General features: G+C 47.7%; 1 protein-coding gene across 4 annotated transcripts in view; it reads right to left on the minus strand.

The window, feature by feature from the left end:
- The window catches only part of ANKRD6 (ankyrin repeat domain 6), a 201637-nt gene that overhangs the window by 63505 nt on the left and 115006 nt on the right, over window positions 1-23126 (minus strand). The window contains exon 2 of one of the 4 annotated variants that reach the window (XM_008263208.4): window positions 12544-12811. In XM_008263208.4, coding sequence (XP_008261430.2) covers window positions 12544-12663 — 120 coding nt within the window. In that variant the 5' untranslated portion in view covers window positions 12664-12811. Of the gene's footprint in view, window positions 1-12543; window positions 12812-23126 lie in introns of those variants that run through there. The other 3 variants (XM_070073782.1, XM_070073781.1, XM_008263206.4) reach the window with 3 other exon arrangements.

A 23126-nucleotide genomic window follows, 5' to 3' on the forward strand; every position in this document is an offset into this window, starting at 1 on the left:
AATGGCAGGGGCCCAAGGACTTGCGTCATCTTTTGCTGCCTTCACAGGTACATTAGCAGGAAGCCGGATTGGAACTGGAGCAGCCAGGACTTGAAAAATCACTCCAATGTGGGATGGCGGTGTTGCAGAGACTTGATCCACTGTACTACAACGCCTGCTCCCTGGCCCACCATATTTATTCATTTTTTTAAAAAATTTTATTCATTCGAAAGGGTCACACACACAGAGAGAGAGAGAGAGAGAGAGAGAGAGAAAGAGAGAGAGAGAGAGAGAAATCTTCCATCTGCTGGTTTGCTCCCTAAATGGATGCAACAGCTGGGGCTGGGCCAGGCCAAAGCCAGGAACCAGGCGTTTCTTCTGGGTGTCTCATGTGGGTGCAGGGGCTCAAGTACTTGGACCATCTTCCACTGCTTTCCCAGGCACATTAGCAAGGAGCTGGATTGGAAGTGGAGCAGCCAGGACTCGAACAAGCACCCATATGGGTTGTTGGTGTTGCAGGCAATGGCTAAATCCATTATGCCACAATGTTGGCCCCCTTCGCCCACTTTAATTGATAATTAGTAAGCAGTGAAAAATCAAGGTATTTGGATGCCAAATCCAGTGCCTTTTCTGCTGTGTCAAACACAGAGAAATGCAAGAGACAAACTATCACCCAGGACAGAGGGATGGTGAGAAGGGTGTTGCAAGCACCCACAAAACAGCATGTAATTAACAAAGACATAGGCCAGTGCCGCTGCTCACTAGGCTAATCCTCCACCTAGCGGCGCCGGCACTCCGGGTTCTAGTCCCGGTTGGGGCGCCGGGTTCTTTCCCGGTTGCCCCTCTTCCAGTCCAGCTCTCTGCTGTGGCCCGGGAAGGCAGTGGAGGATGGCCCAAGTGCTTGGGCCCTGCACCCCATGGGAGACCAGGAGGAAGCACCTGGCTCTTGGCTTTGGATTGGCACAGCGTGCCAGCCGTAGCAGCCATTTGGGGGGTGAACTAATGGAAGGAAGACCTTTCTCTCTGTCTCTCTCTCACTGTCTAACTCTGCCTGTAAAAAAAAAAAAAAAAAAAAAAAAAAGACATGGACAGCACGGAGAGCAAGGTTCTGCCAGCTGGGCAGAGAGCAAGTTTCACGCAGGCACGCAGGGTACCATTCTCTGGCTGGACTCAGGCTGGGGGTGAACGGGCAGGGCTTGGCAGGGCAGGGTGGGTACACAAGGACTTTCAGGAGAGGCAGACGTTGTCAAAGCAGATAAGGCTCCTGGGTGGGATGCGTGCGTCCCATATCGGCGTGCCGGCTCTGGCTGTTGTGGGCATTTGTAGGGGACTGAACCAATAGATGGAAGTTCTCTCTGCCATTCCACCTTTCAAATAAATGTGTGTATTTTTTAACATAAAGGGTTTTCAATAAGCGGTTACAAGGAAGATGCTATAAGCCAGGTTTCTCAACAGTAACACTGCAAGCTCGACGACGAGACATGGCTTTTTAAAAGCTCTGAAGCAAAAGAATTCCTGCTAGATTTCTATATCAAATTCTTAATTAAGTTAGAGGGTAGAACAAAGACTTTTTTTTTCCCCCAGAGTAGCAGACTCCCACAAAATTTATCCCCCATACCCCCTTTCTCAGGAAGATAGAAGATATGCACTACCAAAGTGAGGATGACATGGGTTCCAGCAAACAGTGGCTCTAACACAGGAGAGAGGTGAAAGGGATCCTCAGGATGGCTCCCTGCAGCAGAACCAAAGAGCACCCCAGTCCGGAACGGAGCTGGGGTGACCACTCCAGGGAAGGAGTATTACTGACAAATATGGAGTGATAAGGCTGCCATATGCAACCCTGGGAAATGATACTAACAACTGTTCTATAGAATTATTGCATAGGAAGTACTTAATGGTACATTTAAACCAAATTAAACAAATGACATGGCCAACTTCATGGCACAATGGGTTAAGCTGCCGCCTGTGGTGCTGGCATCCCATACAGGTGCTGGTTCCAAGTCCTGGCTGTTCCACTTCCAATCCAGCTCCCTGCTAATGTGCCTGGGAAAGCAGCGGAAGATGGCCCAAGTACTTGGGCCCCTGCACCCACGTGGGAGACCTGGCTCCTGACTCTGGCCTGGCCTGGCCTAGCTCTGGCTGTTGTGGCCATCTGGGGAGTGAACCAGAAGATGGAGAATTTCTCTTATCACTTCCTCTCTAACTCTGCCTTTCAAATAAATAAAGTGAATCTTAAAAAAAAAAAAAGAAAAATATTTTAAAAATGAAAAGTAAAGGCAACTACCAACTCCAGGATTAAATTTCATTAAAAAAAAAAAAAAAAAAGAAAGAAAGAAAAAAGAAATGTGGGGTAGGTGTCTGGCCTAGCACATAAGCCCTGGCTATGATATTCACATCTCTTATCAGAGTGCCCAGGCTCCGTACCTGCCTCTGGCTCCTGAACCCACTTCCTCCTAGAGCAGACTCTGAGGCAGCAGAAGGTGTTCCCTGCAACCCAGATGGGAGACCCAGCTGGAGTTCCAGGCTCCTGGCTTCAGCCTGGCCCAGCCCTGACCGTCACATCCACATAGCAAGTGAACTAGCAGATGCAAGATCTCTTTCTCTCTCCTTCCAACTCTCTCCCTTTGAAACAAATGTTTTAATTAAATTATGATATATAGGCAAAACAATTTTAAAACAGGACTTATACTTCCTGATTTCAGAACATATTACAGGTGGGGGTAGAGGAAGATGGTGACTGAATAAGAGGTTCTAGTGACTGTCTCTCCACAGAGACACCAGTTAGAACAGCTAGTCTCATACCAAGCCAGTCACAGCAGCTATGGAAGCCCGGTGAGAGACTAATGTTTGGTTTTAGTGCTATATGAAAAGCACATTGAAGGGCCAGTGCTGTGGCATAGCAGGTAAAGCTGCCGCCTGCAATGCCAGCATCTCACATGGGCACCAGTTCGAGTCCTAGCTGCTCCTCTTCCAATCCAGCTCTCTGCTATGGCCTGGGACAGCAGTGCAAGATGGCCCAACCCCTTGGGCCCCTGTACCCACGTGGGTGACCTGGGAGAAGCTCCCGGCTCTTGGCTTCGGATCAGCTCAGCTCTGGCTGCTGCAATCATTTGAGGAGTGAACCAGCAGAATGGAAGATCTCCCTCCCTCCCTCCCCCTCCCCCTCCCCTTCTCCCTCTGTCTCTCTCTCTGGTTCTACCTCTCTCTGTAACTCTTTCAAATAAATAAAGTAATTCTTAAAAAAAAAAAAAAAGAAAAGCACATTGAAGGTGGCAGGAAGGAGAGAGTTGTTTGTATCACCTTGCCCCCAGCTCAAAGTAGCACAGCGCACAGAGAGACACTGCACCTCTTAGGGGAGGGATGGCGAATTAAGTCCAGACCTCAGGAGCGAAACCCAACACCAGGCCTGCTAGGGAAAAACCCAGTAATGAACAGGGCCTCTTGGTGCCTACTCCCAAGCCAATGCCTGCAGACTCTATCTTTGGACCTTACTAAGCCAGGTGTTCAAGGGATCCCCTCTGCCACCCCTTCCAAGCTCTGGAAGACAGCAGAGCCTGACTCCAGCTGCTAGGGTGTAGGGTAGGAAAATGAGCTTAGGACTTGGCCTTGAAGCTCACCGTCAGGACAACCCCAGTGAAACCCAGCACCCATGATGCCCAACTGCCTCTTTCCCCAGGGAAGCAGTCACAGAGCTGCTAGATCTGTATTGGCATCAGGTGGAGACGTACACCCCATAAAACAGACTTACGTTTCAACTTTCATCACTCAGCCTCAAGCAGAACTGACACCCAGGGCTCTGTGTCTTCAAGACTCAGGTATGACCCAGCTTAGTCAAAGCCCGAGTATCCAAGGAGCTGCCCTCACCAGCCCTCCTCCAACTCCGGGCGGACAGCAAGGAGTAAGTCTACAGCCACTGTGGAGTAAGGTACCAAAGCCAGCACAGGACTGAACCTTGGAACTCAATGCTGGGTCAGCAAAAGATAACACTGGGCAGATTGTAATGGCTCCTGTCCATAAGCCAGTGGCTGCAGACGGAGCCTCTGGAAATGCCCAGGTGCCAAGTAGAGATGGATAACCCCAGTCAACTAGGCTACCACCTGAGCCGGCATCAGTTGTGCCACAAATCCATCTCAGCAGCAGGCAGCCCATAGCAACATGGGCCTTTGCCCTACCCCATGGGGCACTGACACTGTTGGGCTGTGAGCTCCAAATATGATGCAGCCTTGTGACACGAGACTACACCCTCCAGACTTCCTGGAACCACAGGCAGCACAACAAGGAGATAGTGATGTCTGCCTGGGCAAAGAAAAGGTGGGTGGGTGCCAGGGCACTGTATAAAAACCCGGGGCTGGTGCTGTGGGGAAGCGCATGCCCCTGCCGGATTTCAGATCAGTGGGTCCGCAACTCCAGCTGTGCCCGGTCCCTACAGGGACTCAAGCAACCCCTCTGGAATTCTGTGTTGGTGCTCCTACAATCCCAGCCTTAATGGGCCAAGCACCAGCGCCCTGTCACCTGTGCTCTGCCCTGTGGGCTGCTTCTGACAGAACCCTTTTTAGGATTGAGAAAACAACCCCACACTTCCACTGCTATTGATTACCATGGGAGAAGATACTGGCAGACTAGTTTCGACTGGAACTAAAGCCAAAAGACCCTACCAAACAAACACCACATGGTACATCTTCAGAAAAAAAAAAAAAAAGACTTTTACCACAAAAGACACTCTCCCAAAAGGATAGAGACACCTGATTTGCCAGGTGCATGAATGTGAGCAGAGACACAGGAAGGATGGAAGCAAGGGCACGGGGTCTTCCCCTCTTGGCGTCCCCTCTCCTGGCTGCTGCTACAGGAGGTTTCTGACTTCAGGAAATCTTGCTTTTCTCACAAAAACAAAAACAAAAACAAGGCAACGTGAAGCCCGCGGAGGAACACAATCACAGTTCAGCAACAGACTCCCAAGAAAAGGAGACTGATGAACGTCCTGATAGAGAATGCAAAAGAATGCTTCTAAGGATGCTCAGAGGCAAGAAGGAATACAGAAAGCCAGATTAGCAAAATTAGGAAAACAACACAGGAAATGACTGAGACATTGAGAGAGAGAGGGAGGGAGAGAGAGGGAGAGGGAGAGAGAAGGAGAGAGAGGGAGAGATCTTCAAAAATAACAGAAATCTCATGGGAAATTCAGTAAGATTAAAAAAAGCTGTAACAGCCTCAGAAATAGGTAAGATCAAGCAGAAGAAAGACTATCTGAACTTGAAAATAGTTCTTTTGAAATGTACTGCTTAGAAAAAGAAAGGAAAAGCAGAATGAAAGCTGCCTACAAGACTTTTGGGACATTACTAAACAAATATGCAGATTCTGGGGGTCTCTGAAGGACTAGACTGGAAGGCAGGCATAGAAAACCTTTTCAGAAAAATGCTAGTTGAAAACTTCCAACTTTAAGAAAGATATGGACATCAAAGTATAAGAGGCCCATAGGACCCAAATAGATATGATCAGAAAAGATCCTTATCCCAACACATTATAGTCAAAATCTCAAAAGTATAGTCAAAGAGAGAATTCTAAAATCTGTAAGTGATCTGTAACCAAGTCACATTTAAGGGAGTACCCATTAGACTAACAGCAGATTTTTCAGCAGAAACATTATAGGCCAGCATGGAATAGAATGATATATTCAAGTTCTGAAAAAAAAAAAAAAAAAAGCCACCAAGAAAACTATACTCAGCAAAACTGTCTTTCATAAATGAAGAAATAATTTTTTTGACAGGCAGAGTTAGATAGTGAGTGAGAGAGACAGAGAGGGAGATCTTCCTTCTGTTGGTTCACCCCCAAAATGGCTGCTACAGCCGGCGCGCTGCACCGATCCAAAGCCAGGAGCTTCTTCCTGGTCTCCCACACGGGTGCAGGGCTCAAGCACTTGGGTCATCATCCACTGCACTCCCGGGCTACAGCAAAGAGCTGGCCTGGAAGAGGGGCAACCAGGATAGAACCGGCGCCCTGACCAGGACTAGAACCCGGGGTGCCGGCGCCATAGGCGGAGGATTAGCCTAGTGAGCCACAGTGCAGGCCTAGAAATAAATATTTCTTAAGACAAGTTAAAACTGAAGGAATTCATAACTATCAGGCTAGCCTTATACAGATACTTAAAAGAGTCTTACATACAGAAACAAAGACAGGTAACTACCATCATGAAAAGTACCAAAGTATAAAATCCACTAGAAAAAGAACAAAGCATATTAAACATAAACAGAAGAAATGATTAAAACTTGACAGGACTAAATCCTTATTTGTCAATAATAACCTTGAATATAAATAATCAAATTCTTCAATTAAAAGATACAGAATGGTTGAATAGATTTTTAAAAATAACCCAATGATATGCTGTCTATAAGAAACTTCATCAGTGAAGATATTAACTAAAAGAGAAAAATAAGAAAGTATTTCATGACAAATAAAAGCAAAAGTATTTTGAAAAAATTAAAAGGAAGAGAATCCATTCAAACTCATTCTACAAGATCAGCATTACCTTGACTCCAAAAACTGAGAAGGACACAACAAAAAATGAAAACTATAGGCCAATATCCCCGATGAACATAGGTACAAAGCTTCTCAACACAACACTAGCAAATCCAATCCAATAGCACATCAAAAAGATTATTCACCCTGGCCAAATGGGATTTATCCCAGGGATGGGTCAACACATACAAGTCAATAAATGTAACAGAGCACATCAACAGAACCAAGGATAAAAATCATGATCATTTAAATACAGAAAAAGCATTCAATCAAATTCAGCATTCATTCATGATAAAAACCCTGAACAAATCAGGTAAAGAACCTATCTCAACATAATAAAGGTTACAAACGACAAACCCACAGTTGACATCAGATTGAAAGGAAAAAATAAGGATTTCTACTCTCACTGTTCATATTCAACACAATTCTGGAAGTTTTAGTGAAAGCTATTAAACAAAGGAAAGAAATAAAAGGCATACAAATAGGAAAGGACTTAGTCAAGAAATGCAGATGACATGATTCTATCCACAGAAAAGCTGAAACATTCCACCAAAAAACTGATAAATGGATTCAGTATAATTACAACTTACAAAAATCAAAATGCAAAAATCAGTAGCATTTTTATACACCAATAATAAACAGAACAAAATAATAAGGGCAACCTGATTCACCATATCAAAAAAAAAAAAAAAAAACAACCTTGAAATAAATTTAACCAAGGTTGTGAAAGAACTCTACAAAGAAAACTACATAATAATGAAATAAACTGAAGAACACACATAAATATACAAAATGGAAAGACCTCCATGTTCATGGATTGGAAAAATTAATAGTATTAAATAGCTATACAACCCAAAGCAATTTGCAGATTCAGTGCAATTGCCTTCAAAACGTCAATGTATTTTTCACAGAATGAAAAAAATCCTAAAATTCACATGGAAACATGAAGACTCTGAATTGAGCAAAAAGAACAAATCTGGAGTCGTCAAAATATTTGATTTCAAGTCATACTACAAAGCTATTTTTTAAAACTTTTTTAAAATTTATCTTTTTGAGAACAGAGCTACTGTCAGAGAGGAGGAAGGAGGGAGGGAGGGAAGGAGAGAGAGAGAGAGAGAGAGAGAGAGAGAGCGCGCGCGGGGGAGGGGATCTTTCATCTACTAGTTCACTTCCCAAATGGCCACAATGGCTGGAGCTGGGCCTATCCGAAGCCAGGATCCAGGAGTTTCTTCTGGGTCTCCCGTGTGGGTGCAGAGGCCCAAGCATTTGGGTCTACTATGCCATAGTGCCACCATCCCCTTCCTTTTTTAAAAAAGATTTATTTATTTTAGAGTTATAGAAAGAGGGAAAGACATAGAGACAAAGAGAGACTACAGAGCTATTATAACCAAAACTACATGGTTCTGGTGTAAAAAGAGACACATAGACAAACACAACAGAATAAGGAACCCAGAAATGAATCCACATGTCTACAGCCAACCAATTCTTGACAACACCACCAAAAACACGTAATGGGGAAAGGATAGACTCTTCAGTAAGTGGTTCTCCAAAAACTGGATATCTACATGCAAAAGACTGAAACATGACCCTCTCTCCCTACTCTCAGCTTACACAAAAATCCATGCAAAATGGATCAAAGACCTAAACGTAAAACATAGGGAAACACAAACATCAGTATAGTCTACAATTTTTTGGATATAACCCTAAATGTACATGCAATCAAGGAAAACTAAACAAATAGGATTACATCCTTAGCTTTTGCACAGCTAAGGCAATGATCAACAAAGTAAAGAGACAACTGACAGAGCAGGAGAAAATATTTCCATGCTATTCACCTGATGAAGGATTAATGCCTAGAATGTAAAACAAACTCCCAAAACTCAACCCAAAACCCCAGACAATTCACTTAAAAATGGGCAAAGGATCTGAATGAATATTTCTCTAAAGACGACAAATGGCCAAGAAATAAATGAAAAAATGCTCAAGATCACTAGCCATCAGGGACATGCAAATCCAAACTACAATGAGATATCATCTCCCTCCAGTTAGAATGGTTATCATGAAAAAGAAAAACATAAGACATGCTGGTGAAAATGTGGAGAAATGGAACCCTAACATACTGATGATGGGAATGCAAATTAGCACAGCCATTATGGAGAACAGTATGGAAGTTCCTCAAAAGACTAAAAACACATCTACCATGTGACCCAGAATTCCAACTTGCAAGGGGCCGGCACTGTGGCATGGAGGGTGAAGCTGCTACCAGTAGTGCTGGCATCCCACTGGGCGCTGGTTTGAGTCTCGGCTGCTCCACTTCCAATCCAACTCTCTGCTATGGCCTGGGGAAGCAGTAGAAGATGGCCTAGACCCTTGAGACCCTTGGGCCCCTGTGCCCATGTGGGAGACCCAGAAGCAGCTCCTGGCTCCTGCCTTTGGATCGGTGCAGCTCTGGCCATTGCAGCCAATTGGGGAGTGAACCAGCAGATGGAAGACTCTCTCTCTCTGCCTCTGCCTCTCTTTAACTCTGCCTTTCAAATAAATTTAATTAAAAACATATGCAAGTGGCACACAGACACGCAGCCCAATGAAACAGAACAGAAAGTCTAAAGACTCCTGGTGTGCAGTCAAGCCACCTTTGACAAGGAGGCCAAGATCACACAAAGCTCAGCTTCCTCCACAAGCAGAGTTGGGGAATTGGCTACCCACATGCCAAAGCATGAAAATGAACCGTTACCTTACATCATCCACAAAATGGAATAGAATGAAGACCTAAATCTGACATGAACTATAAAGCCATAGAAAGACAGAGGAGTCAAACAGCTGGATCAGCTAGTAGCATACATCCGTATTCACTGGAAATATGGAGGTCAGTACTGGAGATTAGAAAGGGGTTTCTTCAGAGCAGCAAAGGCAGACGGTTCAGGAGACAGCCGTTCTTGTTAAAAGACCCAGGAGTATCTGAGCTAATACTTCTATTTTTAAAAATATTTTTTTATTTATTTGAAAGGCTGAGTGAGAGAGAGAAAGGGAGGGACAGAGACATAGAGACCTTCTGTCCATTGGTTCACTCCCCAAACGGCCACAATGGCCAGGGCCAGCTCAAAGCCAGGAGGCTGGGACTCCATCCGGGTCTCCCATGTGGGTGGTAGGTCCCCAAGCCCTTAGACCATCCACTTCTGCTTTCCCAGGCACTTTAGCAGAGTTGGTTCGGAAGTGGAGCAGCCAGGAATCGAAGACAAACCCATATGGGATGCCAGCATCACAGGCGGCGGCTTAACCTGCTGTACCACACTGCCAGCCTTGAACTAACACTGCTAAAATTCTGACATATTTATAAAAGATCGCCAGCTTTTAAAAAGAGAAGTGTGGGGCCGGCACTGTGGCGCAGGTTAATCCTCTGCCTGCAGTGCCGGCATCCCACATGGGCGCTGGTTCTAGTCTCAGCTGCTCCTTTTCTAATATAACTCTCTGCTATGGCCTGGGATAGCAGTAGAAGATGGCCCAAGCCCTTGGACCCCTGCACCCACATGGGAGACCTGGAAGAAGCTCCTGGCTCCTGGCTTTGGATTGGCGCCACTCCAGCCACTGCAGCCATTTGGGGAGCGAACCAGCAGATGGAAGATACTCTCTCTGCCTTTCTGTAGTTCTGCCTTTCAAATAAATAAATAAATCTTAAAAAAAAGAAAAGTATAAAAAACAGAGTCTAACAACCCAAATCAGTGGGGTTATAGAAAAACTGGAACCCTCATCCATTGCTGGTGGTAATGTAAGATGGTACAACCACTCTGGAAACAGCTTGGCAGTGTTTTAAAATGGTAAACACAGACCCAAGGGCCCCTGATGTAGTGCAGTGTGTTAAGCTGCCACTTAATGTCAGCATCCCCTAACAGAGTGCCAGTTCAAGCTCTTCTGCTTTCAATCCGACCTCCTGCCTGGGAAGGCAGCAGAAGATGGCCCAAGTGTTTGGGCCCCTACCACCCTTGAGGAAGACCAGGACAGAGTTCCTGGCTCTTGGTAGCTGTCTGGCCCAGACCTGGTTGTTTTGGCCATTTGGAGAGGGAACCAGCAGATGGAAAAAAAAACTGTCACTTTTCCTTTCAAACAAATAAATACACCTTATTAAAAAGAAACATACAAGACCCGATGCTGTGGTGTAGTGGGTAAAGCTGCTGCCTGCAGTGCTGGCATCCCATATGGGCCCTAGTTTGAGTCCTGGCTGCTCCACTTCTGATCCAGCTCTCTGCTATGGCCTGGGAAAGCAGTGGAAGATGGCCCAAGTCCTTGGGCCCCTGCACCCACATGGGAGCTGGAGGAAGCACCTGGCTCCTGGCTTCAGATCAGCGCTGCTCTGGCCATTGCAGCCAATTGGGGAGTGAACCAGCAGATGGAAGACCTCTCTCTCTCTGCCTTCTCTGTCTGTGTAACTCTGAGTTTCATGTAAATAAATTAATAAAGAGACAGATTTAACAGATGGAACCATAATTTTACTCCTAGGTATAGAGAAAGGAAAGTGTGTGTACAAATGTGTGTGTGTGTGTGTTCATAGTGGTGTGGTTAAAGTGGAAACAACCCAAAACATCCACCCACTGCTAAAGGGATGGACAGAATTTGGAACAGTAGTTACCTCATCAGCACTTTTGCTTTCCACAGTTTGTTATCTATAGTCAACTGCATTCAAAACTATTACATAGAAACTTCTAGAAACAAACAAGTTATAAGCTTGAAATCGCCTGCCAACCTCACGCTGTCCGGGATGTGAATCATCCCTTTGACCAGTGCATTCAAACACTTTGCACTGCTAGTCTGTACTCTGTTAGCAGCCACCTCGGTTACCAGATCAACAGCCATGGTATCACGTGCTTGGCCCTGAAGCCCAAGAATCATGAGTCTGGTGACTATGTTACAGTAAACTGTTACAACTGTTCTATTAGTCATTTTTAATTTCCTACTGGGGCTAACAAATTAAACTTTATCATGGATATATACGCATATGGAAAAATATAGATACAAAGGGGTTTAGTACCATCTAGGTTCAGACAAGCACCCGGGAGCTCAGAACACAGCCCCCAGGAATAAGAGGGACTACTACATACGCATACAATGAATTACTGTTCAGTCATAGGAAGGGATGGTGGTCGGCTTTGGCCCAGCATCAGTCAGGATGCCTGCGCCCTCCATCAGAGAACCTGGCTTTAATTCCTGCTCCAGCTCCTGACTCCAGCTTTCTGCTGATGGAGAGAGGCAGCGGCTGATGTCTCAAGGACCTGGGTTCCTGCCGCCCATGTGGGGGAGCTGGACTGCATGGTGTGGAAGGTGGGCCTAGGAGCCAGACTCCCCGGGTACAAGTTGCATTTCTGGCAAGTTCTGTTTGGGCCTCCGTTTCCTCTTCTAGAAGGCTGTGAAGTGCGTAGAGCACTACTAATAGCTAGTTAAGTGTCTGCCACCATTGTCAATTCATCAGTATACTGCAACTTGTCATCTAAGTGTGCAGGGCCTGCCTTTTCCTGGCTTTGCTGCAGGATTGCCTCTGGCCAATTTGGTCTCTCATCTAGCCTGGGGTTATCTGTTAGTGAGAGTAAGCAACAGATGCCACTGCCCGCCCCCCCCCCCCCAAGGGAATCAAAGCCCAGAGAGGTCACAGGGGTCACAGGTCCAGGTGCCACTGTACACCCAGGGCCACTGAGACAGGGCTGAGGGGCTTCCCTGACCTCAGCTGGCCCACTTCCCTGGGAGGCTGCCTAACACGACAACCACACAGACACTGCACAGTAAGCTTTTGTGCCCTAACTTCTTGTCCGCTTAGGAAAGGAGTAGGTGAGAGAGCCACACTGCCTTCCTAAAGACTGTTGAATGCTAATTACACGCTGCTCCATTGGAAAGAAGGCAATGAACACACTCTTAATCCTCCTCCTTTCTCTCCAACCCTCCATGACTGGGGGTGGGCGGAGCCAGTTCTTTGAAAGCTGTGCACCGAACTGGACAGTTTTGTGGACAATGGTTAAGAGGTAGGCTAGTTCCCAGGGAAGGGCTACAGCGTTTGTTCCATGTTACCTTGGTAACCGCTACCTTGGCCCCCTTGTTGATGAGCTGAACCACATTCTCCGCTTGGCCTTTGTATGCAGCTATGAGAAGGCGTTCTGACAGCACAGCGACCGCATCCTGCTGGCTCATGAATTAGGAGAGGGAGAGGTTGTCGGGAAGGTGGTAGATGTGGTGTTCCTCCAGCTCAGCACGAAGCCACTGGCCCGGGCTTGCACCCACGGGTGAGGGTGTTCACAATCCTTGGATGGTGCCTTTATTGCTAAGCCATCTTCAGAACCTAGGAGTTAAAAAACAAAAGCTGTCATCAGTGCCAATCAACATACAAGGCCAGGACATACCCCATCACCCCGATTCTAGGGCGTTCTGCTGGCACACGCTGCAGGGGAGGGGAGCTGGGAGGCACAGGACAGCGAGTGCAGAAAGCAAAGCCTGGAACATCACTGTTATGGGGAGGAACACACCAGCCTGCCCTGCACCCTCCTCAGCGCCGTGCTCCAGAGGGGCACAGCCACAGCAGTGAGGTTCTCTCTGCATTTCTGTCCCAGGTAGCAGCAGCCCGAGATTATCCCCCAAACACCACCTGAAACACCAAATAGAAGCTTAAGGACTGGCTCCTCCCAGCGGCCCTGGGTCAGTCTGAGACCACACCAAAGCCACGCTAATGCACTCCTTCTAGGAGGGCAAGGAAATGAAGATCTCTTTGTATTTGAAAAGCACACATAGTAAAAACACCAATATAAACAAATGGAAAGAAAATGCCCTGTCGAAGGGATACCCTTCAATCCAGAGCCTACCACACCTAACTGTCGAGTTTGGAGGGTATGGATGCTTTTACCAGCAGCTGGCAGGCGCACTCAGTGATACCTCCCATCTCTAGAGACTGAGTTGGGGGCTGGCACTGTGGCATAGCGGGGAAAGCTGCCACTTGCAGTGCCGGCATCCCATATGGGCACCGGTTCTAGTCCTGGCTGCTCCACTTCCGATCCAGCTCTCTGCTATGGCCTGGGAAAGCAGTGGGAAATGGCCGAAGTCCTTGGGCCCCTGCACCCATGTGGGAGACCCTGAGAAAGCTTCTGGCTCCTGGCTTTGGATCAGCCCAGCTCTAGCTGTTGAGGCCATTGGAGGAGGAACCTGTGGATAAAAGATCTCTCTTTCTCTGTAACTCTGCTTTTCAAATAAGTAAATAAATCTTCAAACAAACAAACAAAAAAAGAAATGCAACAGATCTGGATGTACCACAGTGGGAGTATCTTGGTTGGCCACAGTTAGAAGAGATCTTATTTCTTAATGAACCAATGAAAGAATAAAGTTCTGACTCAAAACACTAAGACAAGCAGAGCTAGAAATGCCTTTGGGGAGTCCCATAGTCTGAGAGACGGCAGTTTCCCAGACTGTCACTGAGTTTGGCAATGGTGAGTTCTTATAAACATAGGCTACATTGTCTTTCTTTGTTCAAGTAATCTGTGGTCCATTCAAGCCATTTATACTGCACTTCTGCTGTTTTCCCAAATCCTGCAATATCACTCCAGGCCCAGATGGTAGTAAAATACAGAGTATTAGCCCCAACTTCCTAAATGATCTCCTTCATTTACCCATTTGTCATCCTTGTACACTCAGCCTGCCCCATTCCAGTCCAGAATTTTTCTTGCAACGGGCCATTTGAATGTCAAGTGCAATGTCCCCAGTTCACACAAGTATTATATCCTGGATAAAATTCTAGTCATTTCAATCCACAGCAGCACAGAGATCTGCCGCAGCACATGAGCAGCTGATGGTAAATTGATGATCATGCCCTTCCCACCCTCCTGTCCCGTGCAACAAATTCAGCCTCAGATACCATGACTAAAGCCCAAAGGACTTCAGGATCCCGAGATAGCCTTGTTGGGGTCATTACCCTTGGTAAATGACCTTTGCAAGTCCAGACTATGCTACTATTTCTTCTTTTTTGCAATGATAGAAAAGCACTATAGTGAAGAAAAAAAGGTTGTTAATCAGAAATGTCACTGTGCTTTGTTGCTGTTCAGTTATGGTTTCTTTAGGATGTTCCCTGCCTCCCACCCCACCACGACCAACACACCCACAGAATACCCTCCAAGATACTGGATACTCCCCCTGTCCCCCAGCCACCCCACCAGAGTGGCACAGAATACTGCCTGCAAGATCAGAAACAAAGGATCTGGCGCTGTGGCGCAGTAGGTTAGTCCTTGGCCTGAGGCATCAGCATCCCACTTAAGCACCGGTTCTAGTCCCAGCTACTCCTCTTCCAATCCAGCTCTCTGCTATGGCCTGGGAAAGCAGTAGAAGATGGCCCAAGTGCTTGGACCCCTGCACCCACATGGGAGACCAGGAAGAAGCTCCTGGCTTTGGACGGGCGCAGCTCCAGCTGTTGCGGCCACTTGGAGAGTGAACCTGCGGACAGAAGACCTTTCTCTCTGTCTCTCCCTCTTCCTGTCTGTAACTCTACCTCTCAAAAAAAAATCAGAAACAGAGTCCCACAGATTTCCAATTCCTCACCTGCTAACACCCTCCCTAGGTGCTTGGACATCTCAAGCGAAGCCCAGGAAGAGCCTCACTGCTAGGACCTTCAGGTGTTACCTGCAGCTGCACATGCACACAGGGTGGATGGGAAGGGCTCAAGGTAGCTGAGTCTCCTTTCCTGCTTCCCTTCGGTGTCCTCCTGTGCCGCCATGTGGGTGGGGAGCAAGCCCAGTTGACACCACCTCTCGACTGTCCCCGTGATCACTGCACCCCCTAATTCCCTACCTCCCATCTGTGACAGTGATTCCCATCCCTTGGGGTGAGAAGATGCCCTGTCTCTCAGCTGATGCCTCTGAACTGACAAACGGGGCCAGGTGGAGGGAGGCGAGGGAAGAGGGCAAGGGATGGAGCACCACCCCTCCCCAGCCAGGGGAAGGGGAGCAGAGGGGAATAGAGGAGTCATGACCACTGTTTGATTAATGAGGTGAACTTCACGGCCAACCTGTTGGGTGTGCCAGTTGCAGCAGCCCCACAGCTCACTAAATCTGAGCCTCCTCTTGCAAGCAAATCAGCTATCACTCCAGTCACTTCCCATGGCTGGTGGTGAGCAATTTCTTTAGCCCCAAGCCTATCAATCATGTCCCTCTTTGTCACAGTGCTCACTTTTCACAGGATTTTGCAGTAAAAACCCGAACTGCAAACATGCTGCCCATACTTTAACCAGAAAGGGAATAAAGTCATGCACACAAGTATACAATGAATACCCAGAAACCAGAGATTTCCCCCTCTTCCTCCCAGCCCACTGCCCCATTTCCATTGCTTCCTGCTCTGCCAGTTCTTTTGTCTTGCATCACCAAGGCCAGGGGGTCACACAGCTGCTTGTTCTGCGATGCAGTCAGTTTTCTTTATACAGTAAAACGTCTCTGAGGTTTGCTTATGCTGTTTTCTGAGGGATGTACAACAAAATTGCCTTATGCTAATATCCCAAAGCCACTATAATCAGTCTCCTGACAGGCAAAATATCCTAGGAGAGACCTTCAAAGCAAAGTCAGGCATTACGTACAACCCACCCAGAGATGGCCACATGCACCCGGGCACTGGTGGCTGGGGAGTGCCACCAGTTACAACTAGCTTTGCACCGACTGCCCCGAACCCTGCGTGCAGAGGCTGTACTCACATCCGAGGGGCTGTCCTCCCTGCTCTACATCGTGCTCTGTGTCTGGATAACTGCGGTCAATCCTCTCCTGGCGAGATCATCAGCTTCCTAGGGCTGTCACTCCCAGTGGGTCTGCAGTGATTTACGGAACAACGCTCGCTGCCTCTTTCCCTTCGGCCTCCCTCCTTCTGCCGGAGCCAAGCAGGGCCAAATTGCGTCTACAAGCTTATTAAGCCATCCATTCAGCTCACAGTGTTGTGTGGCTCGCTAGCCTGCTCAGCAGGGCTTCTGCAAGTCTTGGGTCTTCAGATTGTGTTGGTCTGCTCTCTCCCGCCGGCAGAGGACCTGTAACACCGCCTTGACGGAAGAGGCAGCGGGCGAGTCACAGAGCAGCAGGAAGGGATTCAGATGATGCTCGGATAACAGACGCGAAGAAGTTGGCTGTCTTTTGGCAGGAGAAGAATGTGCGTGTGGTAAGGGAGGGAGGCTGCAGGAAGGGTCCAGACCCGAAAGGACCTGCCTTCTCGGTGGCGGCTGGGGGAACGCGGGCTGTGCGGGAGCAGTGCACCCAGACACTCCACCCTCCCCAGCAGTGACTGCGGCAGCACAGGAGACCGTCCCCAGCCTTCGCAACGCACGGTTTGTCTCACAAGCCCTCCCCTGAACTGTCTCTGCAGGGGAGGGGGAAGGGAGAACACAAGCAGAGCCCCTTCAGCAGCTGTGACAGGTGCCATCCACGGCCTTGAACATCGCGGTGCGTCTTCCAGCCCACTTGTTGAAGCAACAGAAACCCAACTTCCCACCTGAAGAGATCATAGAAAGGACAGGGTTTTCGTTTTGCTCTTGAGCCCATAGCCCCAGTTTCCCTCTTCGTTTTTAAGGATAGAATTGTCAGTCCCAGAGAAGGGAACATCTATCTGTTAACACCCCCTCCTCCCAAGTGCCTTTCTGGCCCAAAGCTTCAGCCCCCTCTTTCCCTGAGGGTAACAGTTCACACAGGCACTGTGCTGAGGTTCTGCTGTGCCCATTCTTGGGCTTATACAAAGGGCAGGAGACAGGCTGGAGCAGCTGGATTCCACTGGGGAAGCAAATTGCCCCCAAGACGCACAGCAGTCACACTAGTTTATCCACAAGCTGTCCCTACTGGGACACGACATTACCACCGGAGGACAAGAGCTCTTAAAACTGAGATGATGGTGTGGCCACTCCCTACTTCGAAGAATCTTATCACTTGGCCACAGATCAGCCACAACCAGAGCTCAAGGGATGGCACGCCCGCAGAGATGTAACTGAGGGCAGCAGAACCGTAGAGCAAGGAGTGGCTCATTTTCTCAAGGCTTCCAGAACGCTTCCTATTTCTCAGAGTATCTACTCCCCTGTACTTAGCATGCGAGGACATGCAGCACGGACCACTCCTGGAGCCTGCTGTGCAGGAGGACTGTCCGAGAAAGGAGGACACAGCCTGGCCGGGATGCCCCTTCCAGAAGCTCCGGCTCACTCCACTCAGCCTGTCATGGCAAAGGAACAGGCGGAGTGACTTTTCCGAACTGGACAGTTACTGAGCTTTTGAAATAATCACTTTTGCAGGAGGTACAAAGAGGCTGCTGCAGTGGAAGTCAAGTGACATTTGGGCTTTTCTCCAGGTGACCTTGGACATCCCTTCCCTCAAGAAAAGCTGCTCACAGATGTAAGAGCCCTGTGGGAGGAGGTAGGGCATAACCACTGACTAAAGATGTGACCAACAGGTTTGTGACTTGGAGATCTCCCTACTTAGGGAGTGACTAGCACTGCCAACCCACTGGAGCCTCCATGTTGGGGCTGGGCACCCCCACCACTTAGCAAATGACTCAAACCCTGGCCCAGCATCATCTGTGTGGAGCCTGCTGGAACCCTGTTCCCTAGATAAGATACCATTGCCACATCTGTGTACCTATAGTGTTCTGTAAGCTCCTTCTATGCTCTGGATTCCACCCCCGACTCCATCCATGTTTAAACCCAAACCCCCAGTGAGACATTTGAAAGTAGGAAGTAATTAACATAAAATGAAGTCATAGGCATAGGGTTAGTGTTCTTAATCAGGGACACCGAAGTGCCAGCTCTTGCCCTTCCTCTCTGGGTATGCTCAGAAGGAAGACCATGTGAGGACAAAATGACCCAGCCCAGAAGAGGGCCCTCACCCAAAAATGAGCCCTGTTGGGACTTTAAGCCTCAAGAAGGGTGAGAAAACCAATGTCTGGTGTTCAGGCTGCCCAGCATGTGGCATTCTGTTGCGGTGGCATTCTGAGCAGACTAAGCTCCCTTGCAACACAATGGCTACGAGGTTGGCTTCCTGGGTCTACAGAACTCCTAGAGGGGGACAAGAACTTTGTTTCAGCCATCTTGTATCCCAAGTGCCTGTTGCTGTACCTGAAACATAGTTGATCTAATGTCCATAAAGTAGATAGAAAAATTAGTAGCCAGTTGCTTTTTCGTAGTCCTTAATTAATCTTTAGGAGCTCCAGATCTCAAAATAAAGAGGTGCTCATTCCATCAGCTAATCTTTTTTCCCTTTCCAAACAGATGAGATAACAGGGCACGTGGTCATTCTCTTCTCCTCCTCCTTCCTCAAATTAAAGGACTGCAGCTCCCAGGACCAGACGACTTACTGTTCCTGAAGCCGCCCTACTGAGTGGCATTGGTCTGTCAGCACCACAGCCCTGGACAGCGCCACAACCACTCAGGAATCTAACCCCCCTCAACCTCTGTTGGGTAGAGCCACAAATGCTAGAGGCAGATCCAGATAAGCAATCCCGATGACAATAAAACCAACCTCAACAGAGTAGCCTGCTTCCCAGAGCATTGCATCTCAACTCCCATCCACTGTTTACATCTGCTTTGATCCGGCTTCTTTCTGCTCCTAATTTTTCCACTCAAACTAGTTTTTGGCTATTTTATGGGATACTAAGTGCTAACTGAGGAGCTGGGCACCAGAAAGATGGAGACTTGAAGCCAGGGGTCACTCCTGCTTGCTACGCTAGGGTGAAAGGAGACCACAAAGACGGCAGCCTTTCACAGAGAATGGCATTGCCCTCTTAGTTAGGGAGAGAAGTGGGGTAAGATGCAGCCAGAGGAAGGTGCAGGAGCAGAGGCAGTGGGCTGACAGCGTGTGTCACAAGTAGCAGAAAGGAACCCAGACACCACCGCAGCTGAAGCTTATCATACACGGGCGAAGCCCAGAGATGGGCTGGAAGATCAGGTGGCAGTCGGGCAGGGAAAGCGTTCACATCATGCCCGGGAAACCATCCCTGTTTTGCATTTGTGAGGGGCAGCTCACATGTTGATAAGCAGGACAGTGACTTGTCATCTTTTTGTTCTACTTGGAATGTGGGCACATGGAGTTATTTTACTTATGACCATGGGTTTATGCCACACTGTCAAGATTGTATGTACTTGACTTTCTCTCTTTTTTACCTTCCTTAATTCTTTTTATTCCTTCATTCCCTCTTTTTAATTCACAGACTATTTTTAGAGCACTTTTAGGTTTATAGAAAGAGTGAGCAGAAAGTAGAGTTCTTGTATGGCCCCTCATCCTTCTCCATCTGATTTTCCTTTTTTTAAAAAAAAATGTTTATTTATTTGAAAGACACAGTGACAGAGAAGCAGTGAGAGACAGAAAAAGAGATTATCCTTTTGCTGGTACACTCCCTAAATGACTGTAACACATGGGGCTGGCTGAAACCAGGAGCCTGGAGCTCCATCTGGGTCTCTCATGTGGGTGCTAGGACCCAAGTACTTGGGCCACCCTCTGCTGCTTTCCTAGGTACATTAGCAGGGAGCTGGATCAGAAGTGAAGCAGCTGGGATTCGAACTGCTCCCCCAATATGTGGTGCTAGCAATGCAGGTGGCAGCTCAACTCACTGTGCCACAACACCAGCCCCCAGTTTTCCCTCTTAGTAACATCTTCCATTAGTGCGCGGTACATTTTTTATAACTGATGAGTCAACATTGACACATTATTATTAACTGAGGCCTATTCACTTTCTACGTTCTACAATTCCACAGGTTTTGACAAATGTGTAACACCAGGAATTCGCCATTAGACCATCAGAGAGAATAGTTTCATCGTCCTGAAATTTCCCTGGGCTCTACCTATTGATCCTCTCTTGCTCCTAACCTCTGGCAACTACTGATCTTCTATGGGTCCCTGCAAGGCCCTACAGAGGAGGTTCGGACTTTCCGTAATGCAACATAGCTGGAATCACATGGTATGTAGCCTTTCAGACTGGCTGCTTTCACTAAGCAGTTCTCATTCAAGGTTCCCCCCATGTCTTCTGGTGGTTTGATAGTCCATTTCTGTTTAATACTCATGCTACAAGGTTTCTTCAAGAAGTCTTTGGGGAAGTGGAATTGAAAATTAAGTTCACTGGAGCCACCGTTGTGGTGCAGTGAGTTGAGTTACCACCTGCAATGTTAGCATCCCCTATGAGCACTGGTCCGAGTCCCAGCTACAACGCTTTGTAATCCAGCTCCCTGCTAACACGTGTGGGAAAGCAGCAGAGGAAGCCCCAAGTGCTGGGCCCCTGTCACCCACGTGGGAGACCAGGATGGAGTTCTAGGCTCCTGGTTTCTATCTGGCCCAGCCTTTGGCTACTGTGGCCATTTGGGAAATGAATCAGCAGGTGGAAGATCTCTCTGTGTCTCCCTCTCACTGGTTCTGCTTTTTAAATAAATAAATCTCTATTTTTTTAAAAAAAGTAAGTTCATTTAGTTGATGCAAAAAAAAATTGAAGCTCATTTTCCATGAACTTTTTGAAGATCCTATATTCTATTGTACAGTTGAACCACAGTTTACTTTTACATTCATCTCCTGAAGGACATCGTGGTTGCTTCTATGAACAAAGCTGCTATAGTCATCAGGGCGCAGGTGTTTGTGTGGACTTATGTTTCCTTTCATTTGGGTAAATACCAAAGGGTCCACTTGCTGACACGGCAGGACAGTGTCTCACTCTGTGAGAGATTGCCGGTTGTTTTCCACAGCGGCTGCTGCAACATCTGCATGCCCACCAGATGGTTTTACAATGACAGAGCAATGGAACCTTTTGGCCCTCACCCTTGCACGATCTCTGTTGCATTAGGCACTGCCCCCACCTCTCATCACACTTCCTCCTCCTCCGGTTTCGGTGGCTCACTCTTCCTTCAATCTCCTATCATCCCTCAGACTGTGCTTTCTCCTTTCAGAAAGACTCTTCTTTCACTGCTACCTTCAGGGTTGCAGGTCCCAGGGCTCCTTGGTTATTTTCTCTGCTCATTTTCTTTTCTAGAAGAGCTTGGTTCTCCCCCTCCCTGCAGCTAAGTCCCCTCCTGCTGCCTAGATACGATTTCTGCGAGTCTGCTTCCTCAGCCTCCATCACTTTCTCGGAAGCTCTATATTTAAACACCCAGCAGACATCTTCCTTGGATACCCTCCTCAACATGTTCACAGCCGCATCACCATCCCCCTTCCCAGCCCTGTGTCCCCACTCTGGGGAAGAGGCTCCAGCCTTCACCCTACTCCCTACTTTCCTCATCCGGGACGTCCCTCCCTCTTCTTCTGCTACCCCCATGCCCTGCATTCAATAAATCATCACATCGTCCTCATTCAGGTCAGGAGAGCATAAGAGGTTAACAATACAAACTTTGAGATCAGATTGTCTGAGCTCAAATTCCAGCTCTGTCATTTACTTAGGGCAAGTTTCTTAATGACGTGGAAGGAGTTTCCTCATTTGTAAAATAGAACAATGGCTTCTACTTCACTGGGTTGCTGCAAAGGTCAATTAAGATCATGCACAGACTGTGCAGTGCCTGGCACACAGCAAGTGCCCGGCAAACTTGAGCGTGGTCATGTGGTCCGTGCTCACCTGTTCCTGGACCCGTCTTGTCTTTTCTGCCTGCCTTGATTCGGGCTGTGAAATCATTTCTTACTTGAACTCTCCCAGTGATCTCTCACTGGAGGCTGATGCTGTTTCTTGAGATTCTGTTTGTGCTGACTGAAAGCTTAGAAACTGGGACAAGAGGTGAAGCAGGATTCAGCTTGTGTATGGGAATCTGCCTAGAGAAAAATAGAAGCCAAAGCCAGACTAGTGTTCGTGATTCAGGGAGTGTGTGTACTTTGGCTCAAAATGTAGCTCCAATAAAAGGTAGCATCATATAAGCAAACATAACCTGGCCAGAAAGCCGTTGGGATTTATTAAACTCGGCTCCCAGGAAAGACAGAGTCAGTAAGCCCACGGTGGTTAAATTCTCTCTTCTCTGTTTCAGTCTTAGAAATCAATGAGCCAGGGCACAGTGGATTAAACCGCTGCTTATGCCACCAGCATTGCACATCAGAGCTGGTTCTAGTCCTGGCCGCTCTGTTTATAATCCAGCTCCCTCCTGATGTGTCTGGAAAAGCAGCAATGATGGCCCGAGTACTTGGGCCCCTACCACCTACATGAGACACCCAAGTGGAGTTCTTGGCTCCTGGCTTCAGCCTGGCCCCAGCTGTTGGAGCCATGTGGGGAGTGAACCAACAGATGGAAGATTTCTGTCTTTCCTTCTCTCTGTCACTCTGCTTTTCAGATAAACAAACAAATCTTAAAAAAAAAATCAATTGGCCAATGAGAGAAAAGTTCCCATTTTGATGAGTTGGTGGTAGAAGAAAGGGAATAATGAAAAACAACTCTCCTGGGGCGCCGGATTCTGTCCCGGTTGCCCCTCTTCCAGGCCAGCTCTCTGCTGTGGCCAGGGAGTGCAGTGGAGGATGGCCCAAGTGCTTGGGCCCTGCACCCCATGGGAGACCAGGATAAGTACCTGGCTCCTGCCATCGGATGAGTGCGGTGTGCCTGCCGTGGCGGCCATTGGAGGGTGAACCAACGGCAAAGGAAGACCTTTCTATCTGTCTCTCTCTCTCACTGTCCACTCTGCCTGTCAAAAAAAAAAAACAAAAACAAAAACAAAAAAA

The sequence above is a fragment of the Oryctolagus cuniculus genome, chromosome 5, assembly GCF_964237555.1.
Source record: "Oryctolagus cuniculus chromosome 5, mOryCun1.1, whole genome shotgun sequence".
Taxonomy (NCBI): domain Eukaryota; kingdom Metazoa; phylum Chordata; class Mammalia; order Lagomorpha; family Leporidae; genus Oryctolagus; species Oryctolagus cuniculus.